The sequence below is a fragment of the Orcinus orca genome, chromosome 1 (assembly GCF_937001465.1).
Source record: "Orcinus orca chromosome 1, mOrcOrc1.1, whole genome shotgun sequence".
In the NCBI taxonomy this organism is placed as follows: domain Eukaryota; kingdom Metazoa; phylum Chordata; class Mammalia; order Artiodactyla; family Delphinidae; genus Orcinus; species Orcinus orca.
Genome location: NC_064559.1, coordinates 58,922,385 through 58,948,822, shown reverse-complemented (window position 1 = coordinate 58,948,822; position 26,438 = coordinate 58,922,385). Strand labels below are relative to the sequence as shown.

Genomic DNA, 26,438 nt, shown 5'->3' with positions numbered 1-26,438 from the left:
TTCCATGGTTGCTGTACCAATTTACGTTCCCAACAACAGTGCACAATGTTTCCTTGCCAATACTTGTTATTTTCTCTTTTTTGATAGTAACCATCCTAATAGGAGTAGGCTGGTGTCTCATTGGGGTTTTGGTTTTCATTTCCCTAATGGTTATTGACATTGACCCTGTTATGTTTTATAACTAATAAAATATATATATATATTTTTTTAAACTAAATTTATTTATTTATTTATTTTTGGCTGTGTTGGGTCTTCATTACTGTGCTTTCTCTAGTTGTGCTTTCTCTAGCTGGGGCTACTCTTCGTTGCGGTGCACGGGCTTCTCCTTGTGGTTGCTTCTCTTGTTGTGGAGCACGGGGTCTATGCATGCGGGCTTCAGTAGTTGTGTCACGCAGGTTCAGTAGTTGTGGCTCTCAGGCTCTAGAGCGCAGGCTCAGTAGTTGTGGCACACAGGCTTAGTTGCTCCGCGGCATGTGGGATCTTCCCGGACCAGGGTTCGAACCCGTGTCCCCTGCATTGGCAGGTGGATTCTTAACCACTGTGCCACCAGGGAAGCCCGAGCTGGGCAGAAACTTAATCTGAGTTTATGAAATCTCTTTGCAAGGAGATGTTGATCACCTGTTGCCCATCACTCTTGACTGTGGAAATAGAGAAAAAAGACTTAGTGAAGGTTTCAGAGATTTATTCATAAAGGAAAACCGCCTAGCACAAGGTGATGCAGCTTGATGTAAAGGATCCAGTGGTTGGTTTCACGCTGGATTTCAGCTTTGGCTGTCACGCATCACCTGTGCAAGTGCCGGGTTAATTGTTAAATCTCTCTCTGTGCCTTGATCGGCCAGGCAGGGCAGTAGGGGCAGATCCTGAGATGGGCCAGCGTTGTGTTGTAGGGCACTTGCCTTGTCTGAGGCGCTTGCATGGCTTTCAAGCAAGCAAGAGTGAAGGAAGAAAGGGAGCTTTATCTGTCAACAAGGGGGGTTGGGCCATTTCTGCAGGCCCAGAAAGTTTGGGGATCTGAGGATTCAAGTTTCTCAAGTGCATCCAGGCAAGTATTCCCATCTCAAGTCTCTAGGTCCTATTCCTTCTCTACCAGGACACTTCTTTGGTATAGACCTGCCTAGGCTAAGGAGTCATCCTTCTTTGAAGTTCTGCCCACTCTTATGGTTAAGTCCTGGGCCTGGTCTCCAGCTCTCTGTTCTTTAGGCTCAGGAAATGAAGATCTCTTTAAATACTTCCAAGGAGACTCCGGTTCTCACATTTTGCTTTAAATTAATGATTGATTGCCCTGCACCTGTCGTTTTCCTTTTCAAAGCTATGGAGGGTTTTTGGCAGTAGGCACCCTATTCCAAAGTCCTTATAAATACTCCGTTCCTCTCAAATGCCAGAGATATTGCATGAATTTATGCATCCCCTCTACCTGTATCACTCCCTCTCCACCAGAGGGGAACATTTTAGCAATTGCACTGCTACTGCATGTCAGGAACTATCAATACCCCACCTCCCACCAGTGATGAGATCCATATTGCCCTCCAATCAGTGGGTGATCTAATTCCAGAATCTCATCCTTAGAACTTGTTTTCTAGGACCACTCCTGGTACCAGCCATTTTAATTGGGTCCCTTAGAAACAGTTGGGCCCAGGGATTCAGGCCCATTTGTTTTGCTGAGGGAGTGCTTTTCAGGAGAAAATCTGCACCCTGATAAGGGATGCAGGATAAGGAAAGCTAAGCAAGGATGTAGTTCTGGGTAAAGTCTAGTCTCCACTGAGCCAAAAGGGTGTGTGTGTGTGTGTGTGTGTGTGTGTGTGTGTGTGTGTGTGTGTGTGTGTGTGTGTAGCTCTGAAGCATATATCACAACATAAATTTTCTCACCTTCAGACACAGAGTCAGCCTTCTGAACCCCAGTATGAGTCAGTCATTGGCTCCAGGGTACCCTTAGGGATAGGGCATAACCTCCAGGTGAGGCAGTGCCCAGTGGCTGAGGGCAGTTCTCCCAGAGAAGGGGGCAACTGTGAGCCATTAGCAGCTACCATTTACAATAGCTGAGGAATGGGATCTGGGCATCAGATGTACTCTCCACCCTACTTTTGGATGGTGACCGGCATGGACTTTATCACTAGGACGCCTTGCCATCTACTTTCTAGTTGGGTTAAAAAAAAACTGGGAGCCTTAGCACTGGATCACACAGAAAATGGAATGAGGTCAAGGTATTTATGCACTTGGCTTCCTCCCTGTAAGATCATCTTAGGCTGGCTACATCCCTTGACCAAGTCAAGACAGCCCTGTCCCTGTGACTTTTTACTTCCAGGTTCCTTCCAGGTAAACTCTCCCTTCCCTCATCCCTTCAAACTTGGGTGTTGCCCTACCCCTTCTAGTTCCTTTAAGCCCCATCCATATTTTGTCAACAATCTCTTTATTAAACGTTCCTTGAATTATTTTGAGTGTGTTGTGACCTGTGGAGACTAATGCAGTATGCCACCATGACAGCAATTGATGGGATCAGGAAGATAAAAAGTTTGCTTTTTACTCAAGTACACAGAGCATCTATCCAAGGTTTTTGAGTAGAAGAGTGAAATAATCTGATTTTTTTTGAACTTTCAATTTTCTCTTAGTTGCCTGTACCATGTAGGTTTTCCAGTAATTCTTTTCAAGAAAAGAGACAAGAATGTTATATTTTCTGAACCCTCATATTTCTGAGTATGCATGTGTGTTTGTGGTTTTCATGCATAAGTGATAACTGGCTGGGTATTAAAATTCTTGAGTCAACAGTTCTAGCCTCCCAACTGTGTAGATGCCTTTCTAGGATTCTAGAATTTAGTGTAAGAGAAGACAGAGATGAGCTTTATTTTTGCTTCCTTGTAGGTATCCCATTGTTCCTGCCTCAATACTTACAGGATTTTCCCCTTAAACTTATGGTTGTATACTCTGCCACAGGGTATCTTAATGTGTCTTTTCTTATATTTGACAAAACCTGTATGTCCTACAGGACTTTTTTAAAGTTTTTTTGATTGATTGATTTGATGATGGCTTCTGCTCCACTCTTTTTGGATTTATTACACAGGAATATTATGTAATTATTAGTAATCTTATTCTTTTTTCCTCTCCATTTACATTTTTGGTCTTTTTCCTCTGTGTTCTGTGCCAGCTTTTTTGGCCTCTCTTCCATTCCTCTGATTTTCTTCAGTCAATTCTGCTCCTTACTGCTTCAGTGAAGGGTTTGATAACTGCATTGGAATTTGTTTCCTGGCACTCCTTGCTTATTTAACTTGCTCCCCTTTTAGCTGATCTAACTGTCTTTATAACTCCTTAACTGTTTTATCTGTGACTTTCTGAATTACGGAGGCCATGATGCTGAGGTACTCTAAAAATGTAGTTCTTGTAGTACATCATTTTAAAAATTATGGTTGTCTTTTGCTTCAGGATAATTGACTCATTCCTTCATCTATTGTAGTGAGTACCTTGGGATACATCAGAACAAAAGAGACAAAAATCTCTCTTCTCGTGAAGCTTACATTTGGATGAAAAGAGAAAGACAATAAACAAAAGGCATAATTAATTAGATAACTACAGAATGTTAGAAAGGCTAAATGTTCTGGGAAAATAGAGATGTTAGTAAGAGGATTAGATAGTGCACTCGGGGAGACTTCATTGAGAAGATGAAATTTGATCAAAGACTTGAAAGATGCCTGGGAATTGTTCATGCAGCTCTCTGAGGAAGAGCTTTTCAGATAGGCACACAGCAAGTGCAAGACTGTTAAGACAGGAGCATGCCTGGTGTGTCTGAGGAATAGTGAGGAGGCCAGTGAGGCTGCAGCACGGTGAATAAAGGAAAGAAGACAGGCAAAGAGGTCAGAAAGGTAACCTGGGGATACATCCTGAGAGTTTTTGATTTCTACCCTAAAGGGTTTTGACTCTTACCCTAAAGAAGATAGAAAGTCTTTGGACAGCTTTTTTTTTTTTTTTTTCCCGGTATGCGGGCCTCTCGCTGCTGTGGCCTCTTCCGTTGCGGAGCACGGGCTCCGGACGCGCAGGCTCAGCGGCCATGGCTCACGGGCCCAGCCACTCCGCGGCATGTGGGATCTTCCCGGACCGGGGCACGAACCCGTGTCCCCTGCATCGGCAGGCGGACTCTCAACCACTGCGCCACCAGGGAAGCCCTCTTTGGACAGCTTTGAGCAAAGGCATGATCTGATTACATTTTGAAAGAATCTTTTCCACCATTCTATTGAGAATAAGTTAAGGGGAGAAAAGGAAAAGTAGAATATGGAGAACAGTTAGAAAACCATTGCAGTATTCCAGGTGAGAGGCGACGGTAGCTAAGGACCAGATGGTCACAGTGGAGGTAATAGGACTGGTCAGATTTCAGATGTATTTTATAGGTAGAACTAGAAGGATTTTCTGACAAATGTGAGTTGTGAAAGAAATTAAGGAGTCAATATAACTCCATGATTTGGGGGCTAAGCAATTGGAGGGATTCAGTTGTCATCAACTGAGATGGGAGAAAATGCTTGTGGAGTAAGTCTGGGGGAGCAGATTGGAATTTTGTTTTAGATGTGTTAAATTTGAAATGAAGAATAATGAAAATGTCACATTGAATATTTATTTACTTTTCATTGAAATATAGTTGATTTACAACATATTAGTTTCAGGTGTACAACATAGTGATTCAAAATTTTTATAGATTACATTACATTAAAAGTTATTTTAAAATATTGGCTATATTCCTTGTGTTGTACAATATATCCTGGTACCTTATTTTATACATGGTAGTTTGTACCTCTTAATTTCCTGCCCTATCTGTCCTTCCCCCATTCCCTCTCCCCACTGATAACCACTAGTTTGTCTTTATATCTGTGAGTCTGTCTTCCTTTTTTTTTTTTTTTTGCGGTACGCGGGCCTCTCACTGTTGTGGCCTCTCCCGTTGCGGAGCACAGGCTCCGGACGCGCAGGCTCAGCGGCCATGGCTCACGGGCCCCGCCACTCCGCGGCATGTGGGATCTTCCCGGACCGGGGCACGAACCCGTGTCCCCTGTATCGGCAGGCGGACTCTCAACCACTGTGCCACCAGGGAAGCCCCGTCTTCCTTTTTTGTTACATTCACTAGTTTGTTGTATTTTTTAGAGTCCACATATAAGAATATCATACAGTGTTTGTCTTTCTCTGTCTGGCTTATTTCACTTAGCATAATGCTGTCCAGGTCCATCTATGTTGTTGCAAATGGGAAAATTTCTTTTTATGGCTGAGTAGTATTCCATTGTATATACATCACATCACCTTTATTCATTCATCTGTTGATGGATACGTAGGTTGTTTTCATATCTTAGTTATTGTAAATAATGCTGCTATGAACATTGGGGTGCATGTATCTTTTCAAATTAGTGTTTTTCTTTTCTTTGGATATATGCCCAGGAGCAGAATTACTGGATAACATGGTAGTTCTATTTTTAGTTTTTTGAGAAACCTCCATACTGTTTTCCATAGTGACTGTACCAATTTACATTCTAACCAGCAGTGTACGAGGGTTCTGTTTTCTCCACATCCTCTCCAACATTTGTTATTTGTTGTCATTTTGATAGCCATTCTGACAGGTGTGAGGTAATAGCTCATTTTGTTTTGATTTGCATTTCTCGGATTAGCGATGTTGAGCATCTTTTCATGTGCCTGTTGGCCATCTGTATGTCTTCTTTGGAAAAATGTCTATTCAGGTCTTCTACTCATTTTGTAATCAGATTGTTTGCTTTTTGACATTGAGTTATATGAGCTATATATATATAATATATATATATGTGTGTGTGTGTGTATGTATATATATATAATTTATTTTTCATGGAAAGGCATTTTATTTTATTTTATTTTTATTTATTTATTTTTTTTAAACATCTTTATTGGAGTATAATTGCTTTACAATGGTATGTTAGTTTCAGCTTCGCAACAAAATGAATCAGTTATATATACACATATGTTCCCATATCTCTTCCCGCTTGCGTCTCCCTCCCTCCCACCCTCCCTATCCCACCCCTCCAGGCGGTCACAAAGCACCGAGCTGATCTCGCTGTGCTATGCGGCTGCTTCCCACTAGCTATCTACCTTACGTTTGGTAGTGTATATATGTCCAAGGCATTTTATTTTAAATATAGCAGTGTGTACATGTCAATCCCAAACTCCCTCCCAATCTATTCCTCCCCCCACCCACCCTTCCTCCCTGGTAACCATAAGGTTGTTCTCTAAGTCTGTGAGTCTGTTTCTGTTTCATAAATAAGTTCATTTGTATCATTTTTTTAAGATTCTGCATATAAGCAATATCATATGATATTTGTCTTTCTCTGTCTGACTTACTTCACTTAGTACGATAATCTCCAGGTCCATCCATGTTGCTGCAAATGACATTTCATTCTTTTTAATGGCTGAGTAATATCCCATTGTATAGATGTACCAAATCTTCTTTATCCATTCATCTGTTGATGGATGTTTAGGTTGTTTCCATGTCTTGGCTATTGTAAACAGTGCTGCAATGAACACTGGGGTGCATGTATCCTTTTGAACCATGTTTACTCTGGATATATGCCCAAGAGTGGGATTGCTGGATCATATGGTAGCTCTACTTTTAGTTTTTAAGGAACCTCCATACTGTTCTCCATAGTGGCTGTATCAATTTACATTCCCACCAACAGTGTAGGAGGGTCCCCTTTTCTCCACACCCTCTCCAGCATTTATTGTTTGCAGATTTTTTGATGATGATCATTCTGACTGGTGTGAGGTGGTATCTCATTGTACTTCTAATTTGCATTTCTCTAATAGTTAGTTAGCAATGTTGAGCATCTTTTCATGTGCCTCTTGGCCATCTGTATGTCTTCTTTGGAGAAATGTCTCTTTAGGTCTTCTGCCAATTTTTTTTTTATTTTTTTATATTGAGCTGAATAAGCTGTTTGTAAATTTTGGAGACTACTCCCTTGTCAGTTGCATCATTTGCAAATATTTTCACCCATTCTGTGGGTCGTCTTTTTGTCTTGTTTATGGTTTCCTTTGCTGTGCAAAAGCTTTGAGTTTAATTAGGTCCCATTTGTTTATTTTTGGCAGATGATCAAAAAAGATATTACTGCGTTTATGTCAAAGAGTATTCTGCCTATGTTTTCCTCTAAGAGTTTTATACTATCTGGTCTTACATTTAGGCCTTTAATCCGTTTTGAGTTTATTTTTGTGTATGGTGTTAAAGAATGTTCTGATTTCATTTTTTTACATGTAGCTGTCCAGTTTTCCCAGCCACTTATCGAAGAGACTGTCCTTCCTCCATTTTATAGTCTTGCCTCCTTTGTCATAGATTAATTGGCCGTAGGTGCATGGGTTTATTTCTGGGCTTTCTATCCTGTACCATTGATCTATATTTCTGTTTTTGTGACAGTACTGTACTGTTTTGATGGCTATAGCTTTGTAGTATAGTCTAAAGTCAGGGTGCCTGATTCCTCCAGCTCCATTTTTCTTTCTCAAGATTTCTTTGGCTATTCAGGGTCTTGTGTGTCAAAAATTTTTTGTTACAGTTCTGTGAAAAATGCCATTGGTAATTTGATAGTGATTGCACTCAATCTGTAGATTGCCTTGGGAATATGGTCATTTTAACCATACTAATTCTTCCAATCCATGAACACGATACATCTTTCCAACTATCTGTGTCATCTTCAATTTATTTCATCATTGTGTTATAGTTTTCCAAGGAGGTTTTTACCTCCTTAGATTTATTCCTAGGTATGTTACTCTTTTTGATGTGATAGTAAATGGAATTATTTCTTAATTTCTTTCTAATAGTTTTTGTTAGTGTATAGAAATGTGACAGATTTTTGTATGTTTATTTTGTATCCTTCAACTTTATTGAATTTATTGAGCTCTAGTAGTTTTTTGTGGCATCTTTAGGATTTCCTATGTATGGGGTCATGTCATCTGCAGACAGTGACAGTTTTACTTCTTCCTTTCCAATTTGGATTCCTTTTATTTCTTCTCTGACTGCTGTGGCTAGGATTTCCAATACTATGTTGAATAAAAGTGGCAAGAGTGGGCATCCTTGTCTTGTTCCTGATCTTAGAAGAAATGCTTTCAGCTTTTCATAATTGAGGGTAATGTCTGCTCTGGGCTTATCATATATGGCCTTTATTATGTTGAGGTATGTTCCCTCTGTCCCACTTATTGAGAGTATAAAAACTCTTTATAATTTATGTTTATGATAAAACATAAATGGATGTTAATTTTGTAAAAAGCTTTTTTTGCATCTACTGAAATGATCACATGGTTTTTCTTCTTCAGTTTGTTAATGTGGTTTAGCACATGGATTTTGTGAATATTAAAAAATCCTTCAGATGTAGAGAACAAATGTATGGATACCAAGGGGGAAAGGTGGGGTGGTGGGATGAATTGGCAGATTGGGATTGACATATATATGCAATTGATACTATGTATAAAATAGATAACTAATGAGAACCTACTGTATAGCACAGGGAGCTCTACTCAATGCTCTGTGTTGACCTAAATGGGAAGGAAATCCAAAAAAGAGGGGATATATGTATACGTATTGCTGATTCACTTTGCTGTACAGTAGAAATTAACACAATATTTTAAAGCAACTATACTCCAATAAAAATTTTTTAAAAAAAGAAGAAAAAATGGCCCATGGGGGAAAAAATTAAAAATAAATAAATAAATAAAATAAAAAATCCTTGCATCCCTGGGATAAATCCCACTTGATCATGGTTATGATCCTTTTAATATATTGTTGAATTTGGTTTGCTAATATTTGGTTGAGGATTCCTGAATCTATGTTCATGAGTGATATTGGCCTGAAATTGTGTGTGTGTGTGTGTGTGATATCTTTGTGTGGTTTTGGTATCAGGGGGATTCTGGCCTCAAAGAATGAGTTCAGAAGTGTTCCTTCCTCTGCAATTTTTTAAATAGTTTGAGAAGGATAGGTGTTAACTCTTTTCTAAATGTTTGGTAGAATTCAGCTGTGAAGCCGTCTGGGCCTGGACTTTTGCTTGTTGGGAATTTTAAAATTACTGATTCAATTTCATTACTGGTAATTGGTCTGTTCATATTTTCTATTTCTTCCTTGTTCAGTCTTGGGAGATTGTACCTTTCTAAGAATTTGTCCATTTCTTCTAGGTTGTCCATTTTACTGGCATATAATTGTTTGTAGTAATCTCTTATGATCCTTTTGTATTTCTGAAATATATGTTGTAACTTCTCCTTTTTCACTTCCAATTTTATTGATTTGGGCCCTCCCTCTTTTTTTCTTGATGAGTCTGGCTAAAGGTTTATCAATTTTATCTTTTCAAGGAACAAACTCTTAGTTTCTTTGATCTTTTCTATTGCTTTTTAAAATTTCTATTTCATTTATTTCTGCTCTGCTCTTTATGATTTCTTTCCTTCTACCAACTTTGGGTTTTGTTCTTCTTTTTCTAGTTCCTTTAGTTGTAAGGTTAGGTTTTTTACTTGAGGATTTTCTTGTTTCCTGAGGTATGCTTATATCACTATAAAATTCCCTCTTAGAACTGCTTTTGGCTGTGTCCCATAGGTTTTGAATCACTGTGGTGTTCTATTTACCTCCAGGTATTTTTAACTTTTCTTCAGTGATCCATTGGCTGTTTAGTAGAATATTGTTTAGCCTCCATGTGTTTGTGCTTTTTGCAGTTTTTATCTTGTAGTTGATTTCCAGTTTCATTGTGTTGTGATTGGTAAAGATGCTTGATATGATTTCAATTTTTAAAATTTACTAAGACTTGTTTTGTGGCCTAAGATATACTTTATCCTGCAGAATGTTCCATGTGCATTGAAAAGAATGTGTATTCTGCTGCTTTTGGATGCAGTATTCTCTCTATATATCTATTAAGTTCATTTAGTCTAATGTGTCATTTAAGACCAGTGTTTTCTTATTTTTCTGTCTAGATGATCTGTTCATTGATGTAAGTGGCGTGTAAAAGTCCCCTGCCGTTACTGTGTTTTACTGTCAATTTCTCCCTTTATGTCTGTTAATATTTGCTTTATGTATTTAGGTGCTCCTATATTGAATGCATATATATTTACAATTGTTACATCTTCTTCTTGGAGTGACCTTTGGTCATTATGTACTGTCCTTCTTTGTCTCTTGTTACAGTGTTTGTTTTAAAGTCTATCTTGTTTGGTATAAGTACTGCTACCTCAGCTTTCTTTTGATTTCCACTTGCATGGAATACCATTTTCCATCCCCTCACTTTCAGTCTGTGTCTTTAGATCAGAAATGAGTCTCTTGTAGGCAGCATATATATGGGTCTTGGTTTTTATTTTTCATCCATTCAGCCACTCTGTCTTTTGATTGGAGCATTTAGTCCCTTTCCATTTACAATAATTATTGATAGGTATGTACTTATTGCCATTTTGTTAATTGTTTTGGGGTTGTTTTTCCAGTTATTTTTGTTCCTTTCTTTTGTTCTCTTCCCTTTTGATTTGATGACTATTTTTAGGGTTTATGTTTGGATTCCTTCTTCTTTCTTGCATGTGTATGTAGTATAGATTTTTAGTGTGTCATTACCATGAGGTTTATATATAGTAACCTATATATATGTGATTATTGTAAGTTGTTGAGATCTTAATTTCAAATGCATTTTAACAACCCTGTATTTTTATCCCCCTCCCCACCACGATTACTCTTTTTGACACCATATTTTACATCTTTTTGTTTTGTGTATCCCTTAACTACTCATTGTAGCCATAGATGATTTTACTAATTTTGTCTTTAACTTTCCACTTAGCTTTGCATATGGTTGATTCACTACCTTTACTGTATATTTGCTTTTACCAAAGAGTTTTCTCCTTCTGTAATTTTCAGGTTTATAACTGTGGCCTTTTCTTTTCTGCTCAGAGAAGTCCCTTTAACATTTCTCATAAAGCTGAGCTCTTTTAGCTTTTGTTTGTCTGTAAAACCTTTGCTCTCTTTATCAAATCCAAATGAAAGCTTTGATGGGTAGAGTATTCTTAGTTGTAGGTTTTTCCCTTTCATCACTTTAAATATATCCTGCCACTCCCTTCTGACCTGCAGAGTTTCTGGTGAAAAGCCAGCTGATGGCCTAATAGGAGTTCCCTTGTATGTGACTTGTTGCTTTTCCCTTACTGCTTAATATTTTCTCTTTATATTTTATTTTGCCATTTTCATTACAATGTGTCCTGGCATGATTCTCTTTGGGTTGATCCTTTTGGGACTCTGTGTTTCCTATACTTGGATGTCTGTTTCCTTTCCCAGGTTAGGGAAGTTTTCAGCTATTATGTCTTCAAATATGTTCTCTGCCCCTTTCTCTCCCTTCTCCTCTGGGATCCTTATAATGCAAATGTTAGTAAACTTGATGCTGTCTCAGAGGTCTCTTAAATTATTCTCATTTCTTTTTATTCTCTTTTTTCCCTTTGTTAAGCTTCAGTGGTTTCCACTACTCTATCTTCCAGCCCACTGATCCATTTCTCTGTATCATCATCTAATCTGTTGATTCCGTCTAGTGTGTCTTTTACTTTGGATATTGTATTCTTCAGCTTTGCTTGGTTCTTCTTTATATCTTCTAAATCTCTGTTAAACTTCTTACTGTCTTCATCCATTCTTCTCCCAAGTTCTTTGATCATCTTTCCAATCAATAGCTTGAACTCTTTATCAGGTAGATTGCCTTTAAACTTCACTTAGTGCTTCTTCTGGGGTTTTATCTTCTTCCTTGGTTTGGAACATGTTCCTCTACTGCCTCATTTTGCCTAATTTGCTGTTATTTCCCTGAGTTTGTATCACCTTGGATAAGTGGCCTTTTGTAGACGATGTCCTGTGCATTCCAGCAGTGCACTCCCCTCTGGTCAACAGAGCTGTATGCTCTGGAGGTGCCCCCTCTGTGGGCTGTATGGATCCTTCTATTGTGGCGGGCTGACTACTGTGGGTGGTCTGGTAGGCATGGCTGGTTCCCAGTCCGGTAGGTTGCAGGCACTACCTTGTGCAGAGGGTGCAGCTACTGGTTGGGCCAGGTCACATGGTGACTGGCTGTGGAACCCTGGGTGGTGGGCAGGGCTAGTGCTGGCCTGCTGGTGGACAGAGCTGGGTTCTGAAGTAGGTAGTTGCAGGGCCAGGGTTCCTGGATCTAGTGTCATCCTGATGATGGTTGGGGCTGGTTCCTGACATGGCTAGGTGTGGGTTCTGGTGTGTCTCAAAGCTGGTATGGGCCCACTGGTGAGTAGGGCTGGATCCTGGGGCAGCTGGCTGAGGGGTCCAATGTGTCTTGGAACTGGTATTGGCCTGATGGTGGGTGGGGCTGTAGCCTGGGGAGTCCCCAGACTGGTGCTGGCCTGCTGGTGTGCGGGCTGGGTCCTGTCATGGCAGGCTGCAGGGCTGCGGTCATCCTGGGGCTGGTGTTCACCTGCTGGTCAGTAGGGCTAGGGCCCAGGGTGTCTGGGTAGCTGGTTCCTGCCCACTGATGTGTGATGGCATTCCTGTGGCTAGTGACAGCTCACTGGTGAGCAGCACCAGGTCCTGGGGTCTCTGGCTGCAGGACCTTGGAAGTCCCGGTGGTACTGCCAATGCACTGTGTGTAGGGCTGGATCCTGGACCCTCTGGTGGACAGGGCTGTGTCCTAGACAGGCTGTGGCCTCAGGGGTTCTTAAGGTTGTCTCCTGCTGGTAGGTGGGGCTGTGTCCCCACCTGGCTAGTTGCTTGGCCTGAGGTGCCCCAGTACTGGTGCCAACAGGCTGGTGGGTAAGGCCAGGTCCCAGTGCTAATAAGCTAGAGGAAAGATACCAAAATGGTGCTTGCCAGCACCAGTGTCCACATGGTAGAACAAGCTGCCGAAAGTGGCTGCCACCAGCATCTCTGTCCCCAGGGTGAGCTCCAATTACCTCCTGTCTCTCCCAGAGGCTCTCCAAGAACAGCAGGTAGGTCTGACCCAGGCTCCTTTCAAATTACTTCTTCTGCCCTGGATCCCAGAGCATGTGAGATTTTTTTTTTTTTTTTTTTTTTTTTGCGGTACGCGGGCCTCTCACTGTTGTGGCCTCTCCCGCTGCGGAGCACAGGCTCCGGACGCGCAGGCTCAGCGGCCATGGCTCACGGGCCCAGCCGCTCCGCGGCACGTGGGATCTTCCCGGACCGCGGCACGAACCCGTGTCCCCTGCATCGGCAGGCGGACTCTCAACCACTGCGCCACCAGGGAAGCCCGCATGTGAGATTTTTGTGTGTGCTCTTTAAGAGTGGAGCCTCTATTTCCCACAGCCCTCTGGTTCTCCCAAATGTAAGCTCTACTGGCCTTCAAAGCCAAGAATCTAGAGGCTCATCTTCCTAGTGTAGGATGCCCGGTCTGGGGAGCCAATATGGGGCTCAGACCCATTACTCCTTGGGGAGAACCTCTACAATTGTAACTATCCTCTCATTTGTGGGTCGCCTACCCAGGGGCGTGGGTCTTAACCATACTGCAACTCTACCTCTCCTACCCACCACACTGTGGTTCCTTCTTTATATCTTTAGTTGTAGATGATCATTTCTGCTAGATCAAGTTACTCTGTAAATAGTTGTGATTTTGGTGTGCCTGTAAGTGGAGGTGAGCTCAGGGCCTTCCTACTCTGCCATCTTGGCCAAGGTCCTCTAGAATATTGAATAAAGTCTGTATTCAGAAGTCAAGCAGGAGACATAAACTTGGGATTTGTCAGCACATAAATGTTATTTCAAATTATAAGATTAGATAAGATTACCAAAGCGGATGTGTGTGGAGATGTGTGATTCAGACCAAGACCTGAATCCCGGAGCAGTCCAATGTTGAGCTGGGGAGAAGAGGAGCAACCAATGAGGTGAGAACAAACCAAGCCCAGGAAGTGTGTATTAAGGAGAAAAGAACAATCAGCTGCATCAAATGCTGCTGATGTGCAGGGAAGAGGGCTGAGACTGGAACCCTGGCTTTAGCAAAGCAGAGGTCATTGGTGATCCTGACAAGAGTTTAAGTTTCGAGTGTGGAGGCAAAAGTTTTACTGAAGCATTTAAGAGAATGAGTGAAAAAGAACTAGAAACCATAAGCATAGACACATTTTTTCAAGGACTGTTGCTATAAAGAGCAAAGATATGAGGTGGAGGCTGACAGGGGAAGTGGTATGGAAAGGTGGTTGGTGTTTTGTTTTCGTTTTTGTTTTTTGCGGTACGCGGGCCTCTCACTGTCGTGGCCTCTCCAGTTGCGGAGCACAGGCTCCCGACACACAGGCTCAGCGGCCATGGCTCACGGGCCCAGCCACTCGGCGGCATGTGGGATCTTCCCAGACCGGGGCACGAACCTGTGTCCCCTGCATCGGCAGGCGTACTGCCAACCACTGTGCCACCAGGGAAGCCCCCGGTTTTTGTTTTTTTAAGAAGGAAGAAACAACAGTGCTTTTGTATGTTACAGGGGATGACCCAGGAAGATGTTCTCTTTCGCTTCTTACAGTGTGCTCATAGGCTCCACGCACAGCTTTTCACACATCCTTGGACGAGATCCAGTCTTTTTACTCAATACACAGGGTAAGTGCACTACCCCAGGCCCTGCTCAGTTATACATTTGGCTACTAGTCAAAACTCTTCTTATACCTGCAGCTGAAAAGCAGGGTGTTGTGCTCCACAGACGTTTCTAGCATTCCGTAGCTGTTCACAAAGTGTGACTGTTGAATTCAGGTAGGATCTGACCTTCCTGCCTGGTTCTCATAGATGACTGGTTGAATTATATTAAATACCATCATTCTCAGAATGCACATACCTGGGTCCTTCCCATCTCCATTCCTGACTACAGCCCTCTATTTATAGAGACTATATACCTCTGGGTACAATGATGCCCCCAGTATCATCCCCTTCCCACACATTTTTGGAGAATTAAAGAGACAAAATTTAGTTTATGGGTGGAGGAAAGTTGAAGAGAATGAACACTACTCTAGTTGCCTCTAAAAGCAGCATATGCAGCTGAGAGGGAGGTGCCAGGTTTTCTGATTGGAACACAAAGCATGAGAGAAATTGGTCCCCCTTCCTCCCTTTCAAATAGACATCACTGAGGTAAAGCATGAGTATTCCAGCAATTGTTTTTTCTGCAGTTGAGACTCAGTAATTTTATACTGAGACATTCTTCCTAGATTCTCTTAATAGCTTGGGCATTGGGCATGGTTTTTGGTGACGGAACACCTTTTATTTCTTATTTTTCCTCCATGTACTTTATTGGAAAACTGGGATGGATTAAATCAGGGTGATTAGCCAGATGGTAGTTCAAATAAGTTATGCTTTAAAGTTAAGGCAACAGGTAACACATATTGAATGAGCCAAGAAAGTGCTTAATTTTGTTTTCTATGAAATAGTTTATTTTACTGTTTACTACGGAGGGGCTACAAATACATATCTGATAGGAACACCAAGGACTAAACTTTGCAACACTGGTAGAAATGGTTATGAAGACTTGACAGTCTAGAGAACAGGGTGCATAAAAAGGAATGAAACGTGGATGGACCTAGAGACTGTCATACAGAGTGAAGTAAGTCAGAGAAAAACAAATATCGTGTATTAATGCATATGTGGAACCTAGAAAAATGGTACAGATGAACTGGTTTGCAAGGCAAAAATAGAGACACAGATGTAGAGAACAAACATATGGACACCAAGGGGGGAAGGTGGGGGGTGGGTGGGGGGTGGTGGGATGAATTGGGAGATTAGGACTGACATATATACACTAATATGTATAAAATGGATAACTAATAAGAACCTGCTGCATAAAACATAAATTCAAATTAAAAAAGAGAACAGGGTGCACATCTTTTTCATTGCTCATCTCCCACCACACCTCTTAAAACATCAAAGGCACTTATCAAAATGTTTAAATAAAGGAGTGTGGAATTTAAAACAATGACACATACCCCAGGCATAAAATCAAGGGCTTGAGTTTTCTAAGAGTTTGATTTCTGACATTTTACTGACTAAAATCTCTGATTTATGCAATTTACTTTGTAGCCTTCAAATATTTAACAGATGATTTGATTTCAAGACCTTTTCAAATGAAAAGAACCTAATGAAATACTGTAAAATCAGAATTTTTCTTTACCCAATTATTATAAAAGAGCACTACTATCTCCTGGTAAAGGCAAAAGACCCACTATTATGTCAATCGTGCCATCTCTGCAGTGAGGAATATGGACACCAACACTCACTTTATGAGCAAGCACACCGGTGTCTTTGTGGTTTTCCTAGGCACACGCATCTGGCCAGGTGCACACCACTATGCTGGGTTGGTCATGCTTTCAATTCCTACTGACCTGTCCCAAACAGCTCCTTAAATAAAACAGGAGCAGGAATAAAAGTTTGTGTCCCCCTATCCCTTATTCTACTTGATTTCCAGAAAAAGTCAGAGTAAGACAAACTTATACAGAAGGCTCAAGTCCCACATCAGTCTAAGAAATGGTTCCACTTTGTCTACAACATGGAAGAAACAGTGGATGGATTGAGAAGCAGGGCGCCTTCCAGCTCCTTCTGACTCAGTGTCTTTACGTTGCAGCAACTTCCTACAGAAACATCAGCACTACGCTGCATTCTGAAACAAGTGTATAAATGCTTCTGGACTGATCCATGCATGCTCTTACTCCCCACTCAGGGAAAAATAAAATTGACTCCAATCACATTTCCATGTGAAAACACGACCTTAGACTAATATGAGTTGGTTTTCCTAGACTTAGGAATACTGACGCAATACAGTTAGACATCTTCTAAAGGCATTCATTCTCAACATGAAAAGATAATTTCTTGCGTATTTTCTAATTGTAGTATATACATATTTAGGTGTAGATAGTGTGGGCAACAATGCTGACAGGCCATTAAGCATGTTTAAGATTGTTCTGCAACAGGGAAGACATATGGGAACATATGTTTATGTATGACTGATTCACTTTGTTATAAAGCAGAAACTAACACACCATTGTAAAGCAATTATACCCCAATAAAGATGTTAAAAAAAAAAAAAAAAGATTGTTCTGATGAGAAATTTCCATTTTTTTTTCTTCTCAGTTTGTACACGTATAATCATTTCCAGGATACCCACATGCTACACAGAATTGAAAGATGCCCAGTTTTTCTATTAAAAAAATGAAGTTATAATTTTCTAGTGCAGAGTGACTGCACAGGAAGACTACCATAAGCAATCTACAGGAGCGCTAACAGAAGGTATTTCTGTATTTGATGTGTACTAATTACCCTTCTTCCATTTTAGATAACGTTCCATTTTCAACAATGAACTTTTCTTTAGTCAAGAAATCCCCACGTTTATAAAACCTCACAGCAATTTCCAGTGAGCTTTATCAGGATAGAGGGGCCAAAAGACCACAGGTATTACTGGGTTATAATCAGTAGGAGGAACTAATTAATCAGCATTATCATGAAACTGCTGCAGGGCAATAGGTTTCAGTAATTAAACATAAATCACGAGGGTATGTTGCAGGCATTATAAAAATAGTGACCTGATTTCACTGGGTATCAACTAGTATTTACAAAGCTACCTGAATTTTTCTGTTGCTCTGCATTGCTGTTAAATAATGAGAGTTCTGATGGTGGGGAAACTTCATTTTTCAAGTGCAGGATGATCCGAGCTGAATAAGAATGATTAAGGGAGGGGAGGAAGGTAGGCCTGGCATCAATTTGAACAAATTTTTCTTTTTCTGAAGGCTCATGTCTCCAAGGTTATGATAATAAAGTCATAAACATGCCAGCCACTTTAAGGGTCTCAGGATTAATGAAGACCAAGAAAGATGAAATGACAAACTGTGAGCCAAGCCACCACTAGTGCAAAGCTCTAACAGAGTAACATATCCGCCACCAGTATTCTCAGAAGCAATATATTTAAATACAAAGAGAACTACGTATACATGGTATTGTCATATAAATATTTCCTTTATTTTTCATGGTTAAAAATTTTTTTAATTTTATTTCTTTATTTAAAAGCATACTTTATTAAAGAAACACTGGAAATGTGGATTCTTCTTGAGAAATAATCTTCCTCTTCACCGACAGATATGAAGAAACCAGATTTCTATACCAACAAATGGAAAATTAACCACTGGTGAGTCTAGTTCCAATCCCAAATCAAGGACACACATGTTAGTACTGATTCTGTCCACTCAGTTAAAACACTCCCATTCCTGAAGTACATTAGCTACTGAAATTCTAAAAATGCTCATTTTCCTGGGTATCCTCTTTTGTCAAAGGGTTTATTATTTATTATGTTATTTACAGTAATTGACATTTACGAAAAGTGGAGAGACCAGAGAAAACACTCCAGAGAATGTAAAACCTTTATCTCTTTTTAAATGTTCTTAGCAGACTATAATACTAAGCGATTATATTTAGATCTTCATGACTTGAAGGTGTCTTCAATACCTCTTAATCTGCTTTCTCCCTTCAAATTCTTTCCATTCTAAAGAGAACATTTTTGCATCTTAGTACTAATCCTGTGGAATTTAAAAAAAAACCAAAAAAACAAAGATTCTATGTTTCATACATTTTGAATTAAAATTACCAAAGCAATAAGGATAATTTTTTTTCTTACTTAAATACTGGTACTTTCTATTATCCCTATTTCAAATTTAGAGTTATATATACATTGTGAAGATGTCCATGTACACAAGTTTCTGCAGAACCTCCAATTTTATTATAAAACTTCTTCCTCACACACATTAGAGAACTATGTATGTTCACTTTCACATGTTTAAACAACCCAAGAAGGGTGGCATATTTTAAAGTTAACAACACTTTTTTTTTTTTTTTTTTTTTTAACAACACTTTTTATCATAAAAACAGACTGAGATCAATGGTGACTCTAGCATTTGGTTACTCCGACTGACTGATTAGCTAGGCTCCTGACTTTTTATATTCATTATTGTTGGCTAATGTGACACTGGATTGTACATATCACATGCATTTTCCAGGAGATAAAGAGGGAATACAAAAAACGCAAATTCTAAGCAGATGATTTTGCTACTTTTAGCACTTCTGGTAAAAGGGCTAGTTGAAGTTAAACAGGAAAGCTATTAACAAAAAGAAAAGTAGGGGACAAGATACCTGTGGATTTCATTTACTCACATTTGCACTGGTCCTCCTTATTGGAGGCTAACTGAAAACAGACCAGACCATGACTTCTAGCTTTATGTTGGTCACTTTCAAATACTCCAATGACACTCTCCAATAATTTTATTATTTCCAGTTTTATGACACCATACTATGCTTTTCACACTGTTTAAATTTCCCATTTCTATAATCCAAATGCCAAAAAATTACTACATTCCCTTATACAGTCAAAAATAGGTTTACTGGAATGTTGTTAGTTATAGCTGAAGGCAGCAACATTTACATTTAGCTTTTGTTACACCCATAAACATGTGAAAATTGCTTGCAAAGCAATTGTAATATGAGAAGAATCTTGCAAATATCAATGGCATGGTTACACACGTCTTTCGGCATAATGATTTGGTACTCTACAGAGGCTCCCTGATCACCAGCCTGACCCCCACCTTGATGCAACAAATGCAAGTCCTTATGCCATTAAAATAACAGTATGAAATATCATTATCAGTGTTTAACTATATATACAAATAATGAACTGGCAAGTATCTAGTTTCAAATTAGACCTTTGGAATATGGCAAAATCGAGGCTGGTTATCTTTGCCTTAAACATAATTTTGTTTTCTTTTTTTTTTTTTGCGGTACGTGGGCCTCTCACTCTTGTGGCCTCTCTCGTTGCGGAGCATAGGCTCCGGACGCGCAGGCTCATCGGCCATGGCTCACGGGCCCAGCAGCTCCACGGCATGTGGGATCCTCCCGGACCGGGGCACGAACCTGTGTCCCCTGCATCGGCAGGCGGACTCTCAACCACTGCACCACCAGGGCAGCCCCGCCTTAAACATAATTATTAAAAGCACACTTTGTTGGAAGGGAAGAAGATAATGGGACATTCTCAATGCTCCAATTTGAAGTGATACTTGCCTCTTAATTTCTTGAAAAAGAAGCTTTGAAAGTTATATACATGGGTTTCATTTAAATTATGCAGCAATCTTTTATTATTATTGTCCCAGATTTTGTTTAATGAAGATCTGTCATCAAATCAAGTACGGTATTTCACAACTATAAGAACTGCAAGAGAAAAAAATGAAAAAGAAACATCAAAGTCAGATTCATATGCTATGTTAGAAACAATACTCCTAAATGTAGCTGTGTCCATTTTGAAAATAGTTAATGAGGACAACTTTTATCTGAAATGATAGATAACAAATGGGAATGGAGAAGCAAAAATATGAAACAACCTAAATGTCTAACATTAGAATTTTGATCAAATAGATTAATATATAACCATAGATTAAAGCAGCTAAAATACTTTTTAAATATTTAATAACATGGGAAAATATTCACAATATATTTATTAGAAAGTATACATATGATCTTAGTTTTTGAAAAACATGTTTATATATTAATAGGAAAAGACTTAAAGTATATACAATAGTTATATTAATAGTAGCTATCTCTGTGTGATAAGAGAACAGTTGGATTTTATTTTCTTCTTTATGTTATTCAACATTCCATGCGTTGATTCTTGGTACTGGCAGTAGTTATGTTCTATAAAGTCATCACAAACACTGAATGAGTAAACACTGAACCACTGCTCTGAGGGGAAACACAGGCTTAAATCCCTGCCAGCCTCTGGCTACAACATTTTTGACAACCAATCCATACATAACCTTGTTTTACATGTTTCTGTGTGAAGACACCTTATTTACTATATACTGTTGGCTTATTAACACTGAACTCCTGTCCAACAGTGCTGTCACTCACGCCTGAACAAAGCTCATCTAACACGTGTATTTCCTCCATAACACACATCACAGCCTTGCTGTGCTCAGCAACACTAGCCAGCACTGCAGCACCAGTATACTTGGGGGCCTTTTTAAACAGCAAAAGCATCAACAAGACACACAAAAATGTGAGAAACTGTGCACTAACATTCGCTTCTCTGACCGCATCTGCCAATGACTCTGAAAGCATTGGGGTAACTGATCAATGTTAGCTAGTAGGTGAAGTCACAAACACAGAATCCACAAATGATGAGGACTGACTTTTTCTTTAGAACAAAATCTTTTTTTCTGTTTAAAAAGAGTATCACCATGGAATTTTTCAAATGGCTATTCTGAGATACTTTCCAAATCTTTATAAAATCCCTGTAAACAGAGATAAAGAAGCTTTGGAGAAAAGGAGATATTAAAAATGATCTGACCAAAGAAAGACAAATATATGATATCACTTGTATGTGGAATCTAAAAAGTAATACATATGAATCCATATACAAAACAGAAACAGACTCACAGTCATAGAAAACAAACTTCTGGTTATCAAAGAGGAAAGGGGAGGGGGGAGGGACAGATTAGGAATACGGGATTAACAGATACAAGATACTATACTTAAAATAGATAAGCAACAAGGACCTACTATATAGCACAGGGAACTGTATTCAGTATCTTGTAATAACCTAAAATGGAAAATAATCTGAAATAATATATAACTGAATCATTTTGCTGTATACCTGAAACTAACACAACAATGTAAATCAACTACACTAAAAAAATTTTTTTTGAATGATCTGATTTTAGAAAGAATATTAAGGGGAAAAAGGAAGGGCAAGAGTTATGTTTCAATGACTGAAATGAAGCTCAAATCCAAAAGAAAAATTATCATCTGGAGAATTTATCTGGATTTTCCTTCAAACACAATATTATGAAATGCAAGCTGCCATATCTAAAAGTTAAAAATAAATAGAAAATGTGTGTTATGGTCCTGAGCGTTAATAGTAGCCATATTTGGCCTCTAACAAATCACTTAGCCCTGCCTTTGCAGGGGTAGGGGTGGAGGGTAGGACAGAGGTTCTCTTTGAGAATCTGATGAAAGATAGATATACTCTCACCATAAAACTGTACATATACACATTCACATAAAACTTTACATACAATTTATGTGCATTTTCAGAGAGCTACAGATTCTAGGTTAAGAGCTCCTTACTGGAGTCAGAAGTCATTACTCAATCCTGACATTAGTCATACTAGGTCAACTGAATATAAATTTAAAAGGAAATTTAAATGAACTTCAAAACAAATGACACCCCCTCCAAATTAATAATCCAGTAAATACTTACTGATAATCACTAACAAAACGATAACAGCAACCAAAGCCATGATGGCTTTTATCTACAACACACAAAAAGGCATGAGAAAGATTAATGTCTGACTTGTTAATAAAGACTATCTGTTGTGCTTTTTACCACATTACACTAACTCATCATTGGACAGGCTCATTCCTTGAAAGGTTTCCAAATTTTTTCTCATATGAACTTCTGACTATTTGCATCTTTCTGTAATAATCAGAGTTCCCCAAATTTGAGGGTTTTGGCTTGCCTAGATTTTATTGTTTAAGGCTGCAGAGTAAACAGTAATAATCAAAGCCTTTATGGGCCTGCTCTTTTTTGTCTATGATTTCTCACACATTTCTAATCTAAGACCAGGAAAAGAACAATATTTTATCAACTCTGTTCAGAAGTGTCAGGATATTATGAATAAGATTAGCATCCAATACAGATGGTTCAATATATATAGAATAAGGCAGCATTTTTTATAGCACTTATTCTCAAAGTATATTAGAATTGTTAGTTTTTGCTCCCCTTACTTTCTTCTTAGCATTTTTATCTTCATTTTGAGGAATATAGTTTATACTTTTCGTGAAGAACCTCATTTAATAAATAACTTGCCTAAGAGCATTCTGTGTGTCAGTTTCACAGTCGAGAAGAGAAACCTTAAGATTAGTCCTTAGCTAGTTAATATTTTAGGTCTACATCACCTCTCTCCATAAAATTGTCACATTCCTCATCTAATCCTAAAACGCATAAATTATAAATTGACTTGATTTTCCTGATGAATTCAAATGAGTCTTGTTTTCACCAAACATTTTCATAGATAATTGATTAAGATGGTTCATTCAGAAAAAAGATACCCAGTTATTATAAACACATAAAACACTCTGATGAATATCACAAACAGCAACTAGAAGTAGCTAATGAAATGTTTCTAAAATAAAACTACTGGCTGCATTTTAGTGGCATTACACTCATGATGAGAACAAAGTGACCAAGAGAATACATGGAGGCGTTCCAATTTGAATACCAGGTGCCTATTAAAATTATTAATTATGATAACCAAAAAATGTAGAAAGTACTTTACACTGTAAAGTACTTTAGTGACCAAGTGATCCAGAGAATATATGGAAGCTCTGCATCTTTTTTTTAAGCTGAAAACATTTCTAAAGTAATGTGGAATTTTACAATAGCTTTTCAACTTTACCAAAAATATATCTTAATTTGCCCTGTTAATTTGTGCTAGCCTTAACATTTAGAAGATTTAAATGGAAATATCAATACCAATTTTAAAATACCTAAATAAACAGAGTTTCTAACGCTGGCCAGGAAACGTTTACAACCAAAAATGGCAGCAATGTATTCATGCATGTCCAAAGTTCTCTTCTTCCAAACAACATAGACAAAAATCTGTTTCTCATTAAACACATAAGAGCCTCAGAGCCCCATAAGATACTTAAGAGAGGTGTCACTGATTCTCTCTCCTCACCCATTGGATAATTCTGTTCACTTACTTATTTTTAAAGTCAGGTTTATTAAAATATACTTTACATACAATAAAATTCACCCTCTTAAAGTTCATTTTGATGCGTTTTGACATACATACAGTTGTCAACCATCACCTTCATAGTCAAACATAAGACATTTTCATCACTCAAAAAGTTCCCTCATGCCCTGCTGTAGTCAATCTCCACCCCTCCATCCTTAGCCACTGGCAACCTCTGATCTCTTTTCTGTCCCTATATCCCTTTCCTTAGCTCTTCCCAAATAATCATTATGAAGTTAATCAAGAAAATGGTAGTGATATAGAGACTATTTAAAAATATAAATTAAAAATAGAATTCAATTTTTCCCCTTAAAAGCATACTATTCCTTTGATGTGGACCCCGTAAAGTACAAAATGAAACTCTTTAGATATAGCTAAAAAAAAGCTAGGCAAAATGCACATTATCATTTTGTTAATGGCCACATGAATGAGTCATGTGGGGAGAGGAGGTAGCTCACGGACCTTTTGTTCTTCCAAACTAGTCTGCAGGATAGAAAATTTCTATAGAAATAGAAAATTTATTCATTAAAGAAAAACAGAAAATTTAAATTCTACATAAGGGAGCAATGAAACGTGTTTCTTTCCCTAAGTTCTACTTCTGAAAGTAAGAGAATTCAACAGGTCAACAGACAGAAATAAGCAAATCCAAGGCAACTCTTGAATGAAATCCTTGGCATATGTCCACATCAAGTTTTGAAAGTTATTGCTAAACTTGAAAATGAGAGACTAAAAACAATGTGGTATATCCAAGGTTTTCAACAAAGCCAAAAATGACAAATTTTTCTTTTATATCTTATTTCTCCTATCCAAGTACTAACCAGGTCTGACCCTGCTTAGCTTCTGAGATCAGGCAGGTTGAGGGTGGTATGGCATAAGACTGTATCTTATTTCTCTGGAATAATGAGGGACAGTGGGATTTTCTTTTTAGCCCCATTTGCCACATGGATTCTGACACATTAAACTGCTTTTATTTTTTTCTCCATCCAACAGAAAATTGTATTTTTCTCTGGCTTGCTTTCTGTCTTTTAAATATCTCTATGTAATGCTATAGGTTGCTCCAAAGAGGTACTAAAAATAAATTACAAGTTAATATTTCTTACAAGATAAATCTAGAGGAAGCTAAATTATTAATAAAATGTGGATTACTCTCTAAGAAGAAATCCATGAAAACATCCTTTTAGGCACTGCTTGATTCCTTTAGTTATTTCTGACCCATAAGATATTAATTCAACAAATATTTACTGAGTTCCACCATGTCCCAGGTTCAGAAGATATAATAATAAGCAAGACAGATGTAGTCCCGTTCCCCACAGAGCTTATCCCCTAGAGGCCCATTTTTCTTCATGTCTTTGAATACCACTGGATATGCTGACAGACCTATCCAATATCTTCCAATTTACTTACTTTGCATCCACGCCACCACATTTGCCTTCGAAGTTGTTTGGATCTGTTGCTAAAAGCAGTTGCATTATCCGATAGGCTTTCTATATCACATAGAGGATGGAGAGAAGGATTAATCAACATAACAGCACTCTTATCTAGTCACACAAAGACAAGAAAACATTAATTTCTACTTCTGCAAATCTATTCCCTTTTAAGCATGAAAACATCTTTCCTTTCCTCTATTCACAAACTCTGGCATTCTGTATTCTAAAAAAAAAAAACAAAAAGTAAAAAATGGCTGCAGGTCAGTTTGCTCAATCCACTTTTACAATAAGAGTAAGAGAAGTCTTCCCAGGCCCTCAATGCTTTCAAATAAACTTATGAATTCTGGTAGAAATACTCTTTAAAAATTCAAATACTTGGCACAACTATAGAAAAAAAAATTTACACATGGAGAAGGCTAGGTTCTTAGAAGATATCAAAAGTGACTGATTTTGAAGCAAAACAATATATTTTTTAAGTGTTTAAGTTTTTTGGTTAAAAAAGTCTGTCAAGGATTAATCAGATATTCACTCAGCCATTCATCATCTAAAAAATATGTGAGTGCCTAATAAGTGCCATGGACTGTTATAAGAACAGAGACTAACATTTGTCAGTAAAGAAATGTTACTAAGTCATCAGAGAAAGCATAAGATAAAAATATTAGATATGTGTGAAATAAGTTTGAAAAGAAGTGATTAGACCTATCCTCCCTGAGATCAGGAGAAATACAAAGCACATCAACGTAACAGGACAAAAGAAAAAAATAATCTAACTCTTCAACAATGAATTTTTAATCTTTCCATTCTCAACTGATCAATTAAAGAAATAATACAACAATAAGATGATTCAAAGCAAAGGGAGCTACATACAACTCAATAACAAAAAAGCAAACAACCCAACTGAAAACTGGGCAGAAGACTTAAATAGACATTTCTCCAAAGAAGACATACAGATGGCCAACAGGCACATGAAAAGACGGTCAACATTTCTAATGATTAGAGAAATGCAAATCAAAACTACAATGAGGTACCACCTTGTATCGGTCAGAATGGCCATCATTAAAAAGTCTACAAATGACAAATGCTTAAGAGGGTGTGGAGAAAAGGGAATCCTCCTACACTGTTGGTGGGAATGTAAATTGTGCAGCCACTGTGGAAAACAGTATGGAGGTTCCTCAAAAAACTAAAAATAGAGTTGCCATATGATCCTGCAATCCCACTTCCAGGCATATATCTGGAGGAAACTATAATTGAAAAAGATACATGCACCCCAATGTTCACTGCAGCACTATTTCCAAT

The 26,438-nt window shown here is 38.6% G+C and overlaps 1 protein-coding gene and 2 long non-coding RNA genes across 8 annotated transcripts in view; 1 reads left to right on the top strand and 2 right to left on the bottom strand.

The window, feature by feature from the left end:
* LOC117201280 (uncharacterized) overlaps positions 1-17,126 on the top strand; it is a 28,635-nt gene extending 11,509 nt beyond the window's left edge. The window contains exons 3-4 of the long non-coding RNA XR_007479818.1: positions 14,394-14,506; positions 17,018-17,126. This is a non-coding gene — a long non-coding RNA (uncharacterized LOC117201280). The remainder of the gene's footprint in view (positions 1-14,393; positions 14,507-17,017) is intronic.
* Positions 17,127-17,877: 751 nt separating this feature from the next.
* The window catches only part of LOC125965642 (uncharacterized), a 73,455-nt gene continuing 64,894 nt past the window's right edge, over positions 17,878-26,438 (bottom strand). The window contains exon 2 of the long non-coding RNA XR_007479814.1: positions 17,878-19,837. This is a non-coding gene — a long non-coding RNA (uncharacterized LOC125965642). The remainder of the gene's footprint in view (positions 19,838-26,438) is intronic.
* The window catches only part of VAMP4 (vesicle associated membrane protein 4), a 30,451-nt gene continuing 21,890 nt past the window's right edge, over positions 17,878-26,438 (bottom strand). For 3 of the 6 annotated variants that reach the window (XM_049716161.1, XM_049716164.1, XM_049716173.1), the window contains 3 exons: positions 25,120-25,199; positions 22,179-22,230; positions 20,037-21,518 (listed from right to left, as the gene is read on the bottom strand). In XM_049716161.1, coding sequence (XP_049572118.1) covers positions 21,478-21,518; positions 22,179-22,230; positions 25,120-25,199 — 173 coding nt within the window. In that variant the 3' untranslated portion in view covers positions 20,037-21,477. Of the gene's footprint in view, positions 21,519-22,178; positions 22,231-25,119; positions 25,200-26,438 lie in introns of all 6 variants that reach the window. The other 3 variants (XR_007479764.1, XM_033428076.2, XM_033428079.2) reach the window with 3 other exon arrangements.